This window comes from Pygoscelis adeliae, unplaced genomic scaffold, assembly GCF_000699105.1.
Source record: "Pygoscelis adeliae isolate BGI_AS28 unplaced genomic scaffold, ASM69910v1 Scaffold77, whole genome shotgun sequence".
Classification (NCBI taxonomy): domain Eukaryota; kingdom Metazoa; phylum Chordata; class Aves; order Sphenisciformes; family Spheniscidae; genus Pygoscelis; species Pygoscelis adeliae.
The window spans coordinates 3,795,354-3,801,353 of NW_008825216.1; the positions used below are offsets into that span (position 1 = coordinate 3,795,354).

General features: G+C 40.2%; 1 protein-coding gene across 1 annotated transcript in view; it reads left to right on the forward strand.

Annotated features, from left to right (window-relative positions):
• Positions 1–6,000, forward strand: part of PCNXL2 (pecanex-like 2 (Drosophila)) — a 155,156-nt gene that overhangs the window by 19,518 nt on the left and 129,638 nt on the right. The window contains exon 8 of the mRNA XM_009329229.1: positions 1,343–1,436. Within this exon, the coding sequence (XP_009327504.1) occupies positions 1,343–1,436 (94 nt within the window). The remainder of the gene's footprint in view (positions 1–1,342; positions 1,437–6,000) is intronic.

Sequence of the window (6,000 nt, forward strand, 5' to 3'; positions counted from 1 at the left end):
GAAGAAAATTAACTCTATACCAGCCGAAACCAGGACAGCTGGCTAGGCCAGAAGATGACTCCTTTCTTTGCAGAAGAACCCCTGGTGTTTTCTGCCTCGTGATTTCCACCTTTGCTGGAAATCTTGGAGTACAGTGACAGTTCAGACTGGGGAACGGAACAAATCAGCAAAGAGGAGCGGGTTCCCAGGACTGTTTCTGTATGGGAGTCAATGGGAAGACAGAACACAAGAGCTTTTCCAAGAACAGAGCAGCGTGAAGGAAAGTACAAAGCAGAAGTTCACATGGAAAATAAGGAAAGGGGACAAGGAAGCATGAAGTGTGCTCAAGCTGGTTTTTGCAAGGGCGGTTTGTAATATGTTTAGGCCAGAGAGGTTAGTGAGAGCTGTTTGTTCAATGGGCAGTTCCTACCATCTGTGCGTAGATTGAAGGGTAGCATAGGAAGGGGTTTTGTTTTTTTCCTCCTTTTTACTGTTTTGTTCTTCAGCTGGCTCAGACTGAATTCTCTCTGGTAAAGCGGTGGTTGCTGTTGTTTGGAGTTGTGGTCTGTTACCCCTTTCAAGAGAATTAATGAGTGACCTAGTCTTGCTCCATGCCTGTGCTTGGTATGCTGCTGCTCTGCAGCTATTCCTAGAGGCTGAAGCTGTAATATACTTGGTGGTGGTTTGTTTGGGCTCTGTGTAGTGCCCTGTGAGGTACTGGCCCATACCTCTGAAAGGCAGCTGTCCCAAAAGCCTTAAAGGCTTAAAGCCCTGAAAGCTGCCTTCAAAACCAGTGTGGAATGAGTGCTCATGGTAGCTGGGTTTGTGACCCCAGAGATGCTTTGGTTTCCTGCCAATTCCTTCTGGCCCTGCTTGCAGCCCTGCAGCTCCTGGTGTGCTGTGGGCTAAGAGCAGCAGCTGTGAGTCAGGCAGATGGCATGACCTCTGGATCAATGAGCAGTGGCCCTTCACTTTTTGCTGCATATGCGAGGAGGGAGTAGCAGTGGCTACACTTTTAGCAGAATTTTTCCCTGCTTTGTACCTCCTGAACTCACCTTTGTGAACTGAAAGAAAAAAATCTGATGATTTCACATTTTACCGTGTACTTACATTGATAGACGGGCTTTGCGTTTACTTTACATACCTTTTAAATTTTCACTGTAACTTCTGTGTTTTGATTTATTTCAGGTTTTCAGTTGTTCAAATGTTAATTTGCTTTCTGAAGTCTAAAATAGGCCTAGTGCACAGACTGAAGACTATATTTATAAATGTGCCTGACCTAAAATGTATTTTTTGTAAACTTTGTGTGTAAAACAAATGATCATATCGGTGAACTGATTTTTTTCCTCTGTATTTTCTAAAGGGGAAATTAGATCCTGTTATTTAAAGGCTGGCTGTCAGAAGGAAGGAAATTTTCGACATCAGCTATCAAATTGTGATTGTATTTCAAATGCTCAGTAAGTAAGCCCTTATTTTTTAGAAATGTTAAAAGTTTTCATTGCTAGAAGCTATGAAATTGATGGTAGCTGTGAAAGATGCACGTGAAGAGGAGTACTGGAGAATAAATGTGCTAACCTCTTCTAGAGATGTCAAAGCATGCATTTTTTTGTTTCTGTTAAAACAGTGACTGCTTTGTAAGAATATTGATAAGGAAAAGTGAAAAAGAAAACCAGAACTGTCCAGTGTGCTTTCTGGGAATAGCCAAAGTCAAGCGTGGCGATTATAAATAAGATTGTAAATAAAACAAAGTAAGTGGGACTGTTACTAGCTATTCTCTCAACCTTGTCTTGCTTGCTTCCCATGCTTGTTGGGTCCTTTGTAGATTTTTAGTGCTGTGTCGGTATCAGCCAGTGACACTGCTTCCTGTGGATTCTAGCAGCAGAGCCTTTCACCTTGCATGAAATCTCTAATGGTAGTTTGCCTCTCTGAAAAGGTATCCAAACAATTTTCTTTTTTCAAAGATCTTTAGTGATCCACATAAATCCCATATTCGTTACGGTGATTTCCACACTCTCGTATGTGTTCTGTTGTTTGCATATCTGTAAAGAATTATAACTATTCATAAGTATTCTTATTAAATAACTTTGTTTTTCATACTGTTATACAACATTTGGAAAAGTTGAGTGAGGGAGTGAGAAGGGTCATTGTTAATAGTAAATATTGTACTTCAAGTGTTTGGCTTTCAGTGGAGACTTTTGAAAAGCTTGGGACCATGTTAAGAACAGTGTTAGCATTTTAGGATGCTATTATGAGAGACATGAGAATAATGCTTTTAACAGTCAGTGGGCAAAGATTTAAAAAAAAAAAAAAATTTTGAATTCATCTACAGTAGAAGTGTTCTGTCTGTCTTTAGCAAAATAAAAAAACCCAACCTGGTAGAGCTCGGTTTTGACCTAAAATCAAACATTTTACTTTGGGGCTATTTAGCTCTTGCAAATCTGTTTCACCTTGCATAGAATACTCCCCTCCTCCTCCATCATATAAATATGAACTTGAATCTGCCCTAAATTCAGAAATAGTTTACAGTCCCCTGACGTTTTTCAGTTAATCTGTTTTTTATCAAAAGAAGAACAATCTTCCTTCTCATGTAAGAAGTCCTTCTGAGGCTGTCTTTGCTAGATGCTTATGTGACATCTATGTCTTCCTGTACTATGTTAAGTGCTGTTTTTTAGTTTGTGGTTTGCAGATCTCTAGGGATGTGAATTATTTTTAAGGGGTCTGCTAAACATTGTTAACACAAGCAAGTTCAGATGTTCTTTGCAGCCATTTACATGCATTTGATTTCTAAAGATCAGCACCTTTGCTGGAAATCTTGGAGTACAGTGACAGTTCAGACTGGGGAACGGAACAAATCAGCAAAGAGGAGCGGGTTCCCAGGACTGTTTCTGTATGGGAGTCAATGGGAAGACAGAACACAAGAGCTTTTCCAAGAACAGAGCAGCGTGAAGGAAAGTACAAAGCAGAAGTTCACATGGAAAATAAGGAAAGGGGACAAGGAAGCATGAAGTGTGCTCAAGCTGGTTTTTGCAAGGGCGGTTTGTAATATGTTTAGGCCAGAGAGGTTAGTGAGAGCTGTTTGTTCAATGGGCAGTTCCTACCATCTGTGCGTAGATTGAAGGGTAGCATAGGAAGGGGTTTTGTTTTTTTCTTCATGTGTTCACCATCAAGTAACTTTTGTATTTAGACAGTATGGAACACTTGCAGCATGTAGAAAACAGAGGGGCAAATTTGCTTTAAAGACAGTTCACGAATGAGGCATCTTTCCTTCCCGCTTTCCCCTATCCCCACCTGCAGGCTTGCACATCGCTTAGGTTAGTTTCTTATCCATGGTTAAAGATAAGCCAAATAATCACAGTTATTAACTGATGATTTATTACTGAAGAAAAAGGCAAATAGAATAAAATAAAGCACAAGGCATAATCAATGATCACTTCAGTTACAGTCTCTTCTGTATGTTTGTCTGTGGAGAGCTCTTGACGGAAATTATTCCCTTGAGGGTGGGCCCTCCTCTGGTGGAGATGTTCGTTGTGCGAGTAGTCTATACCAACAGGAGATGCTGCTGGTATGAAAGGATATTAGGAGAGAGACACAGAAAGCACTTCTGAGGTGTCCCTGTCTTATCTTCCAGCCCATCAGAAAGTTAACTAAGGAGAAGACGATGACTGTGACATTGCTTCTTCATGAGTACTTGAGACGGTGCAGAAACAACAGCTTTAGGCTTGGTGCCTGAATCCATTAATGAGCCATCCAAATTAGATTTTGATGTCAAAGGATGCAGGAGAAAATTAATGCCTGGACATAAGAGGTGACATCGTCCTTGAATAGGAGGGATAGGTTTTGATCTTGGGGAGCCCAGATTTCAGACTCTAGAATAAGCTTATGGAGAACAATAGATAGGCCTGCAGTAGATGTGTATAAGCTCTTAAAACACTTTTCACCAATCATGCTGGCTTTATAGTGTTGAGATTAAGCTGCTCCTAAAGGGGAAAATGTCAAACTGAGTTGAGCCAGTGGAGTAACTATGTGGATGTGCGTGGACCATGCCCTGCTGCGCTCCTCTACGAGGAGGAGAATGGGCCCAGACCAGGTGATGGCAAGAGGCCTCTTGCTTTGGGGGCACTGTTGGGAGAAGCAGCAGATCAGAGGTGCTGGCTTGCTAGGAGCCATGGGCTCTTCTGGGTAACACTGCGGCTGGTGAAGCGGGAGGCAATTTTGAGTGGGGACGGTATAAACTCTGGCTGGTTTGTCAAGAATAGTGTAATTGCCTTATGAATTGGCCATAGGTAAATACCTTTTAACTAAGTTATGCAAAACTGGAGAAGGTATTTAAATATTACTCAAAAGAAGCCATTAAAGAAAGCCTTGAGGCAGACTAATGTTTAACCATCTTAAATTCAAATTATAACTTGCTATTTCTGTCTATTGAGTCCTACTATTGTCTGCTCCAGTAGTAAAGTCTTAACCGGTCTGGCATTTCACAACAGATTTATTAGGAACTGAAATTATAGTAGTATTTCTACAGCCTGTAAACATTTTATCTTCTTGGCATGGCTTCTGAAATCCATTTCTCACGAATAATGCAAAATCTTAACAATGCTGCTCTGTCACAGAAGTGATGCTGTGTTATGTGTTTGGTTTTTTTTTTTTTGTTCTTCACTTCTGCGTGCTTGCTGCTCTTCCTTTGCTTGTAGAGGGCTAGGTGGACAACAATGGATTACAATGTGCCAGAGAAAGCAGATGTCCAAGTTTGAAGGAGTCTGTGCTTTCTTCCTTCAGAGGCTCCTTCCTTGACATTGGAAGCAATACTGTTTGAGGGAATTTACACTTTGTCTTGTCAAGTATCAGCGGTCCATCACCTCTTTTTGGCTCTGCAGTGTTGTGAGATGATCTTTGGAGTATTCTCCGGTTTATCAATGTTAATATATATTCCACCAGATTCTAATTTTTCTTCTTTTTTTATTTTTTAGTTTTATTGTTTGCATTTTCAACTATAGTAGTTGTCCTAATGAAAGATACTACCTGTACCTGCAGTCCTTGTCCTGGAAATTTTCAGAGCTGCTTAAATGTAGCATAAACAGTCTCTTATTAATAATTTCTAAAATTATCCCTTAATTCTGCTAAAGGTTACTGAGAATTAGAATTGTTTCAAATTGTCTCCATATTTGTCCCTCACCAAATTGTTTCTCAGCAGTCCAGCAGTCCAGCTTTTAAAATATTTAAAAACCGAAGTTAGCCAAGTTAAAGTTAAAGAAGGTTTTTATGTTGTAATGATCGCCAAAAAAAGATAATTCCTTTTCCATCTTAACCCTCACTTTGGCAAGTGATTCTTGTTACTGAGTTTGGTAAGTTATTTAAACATTGGCAGGTAGCTAATCAATTCCCCAATTATTGTCCATGTAATTACCCTGACTCCGTTTTTGGCTGTTATCTTGCCAGCAACACCTCTTGCCAGCAGTCCCTGTGGAATGGGTTCTCTGCTGAGCTAATTGCCTCTAAATTTGATGCTCCCATTACCTTGCCAACTTCACCTCTAGCCATAGATTGCTTTGTGACAGGTTTTGACAAGACAAAGTGTAAACTGTATTCTCAGCTCATGGATCATGTTAGAAACTAGTTACAGAAAGACCATTTGAGTCTGTTTTGGAGTGAGAAATTGGAAATAGCTTTCTCATCCTGAAAACCATTCTTCTGCCCCGTTGCAGTAAGTTCTTTACCAGCCTTTGACTCTTTTACAGTGAATCCTTAATGTTCCTGTACTGTGTGTTTTGAGTAGGTGCTTGGCTTCTGCAAAGGCAGATAAGGATGAGAAAGTTCACATTTGTGTGAAACGGGTGCCTGGTATAAGCATGAACTGCCTTTTTGTGTGGTTAGTTTGACTTCTCACCAGATGGCCACTAGGTTTACACCTTACCCGTATAGAACAGTTACAATTTCAAGTTAAAATTCTTCCCATTAGTTTGGTGATACAAAGTAAAACTCACAATCATTAACAAGAATACATCCTTAAAAAAAAAGAGCTGA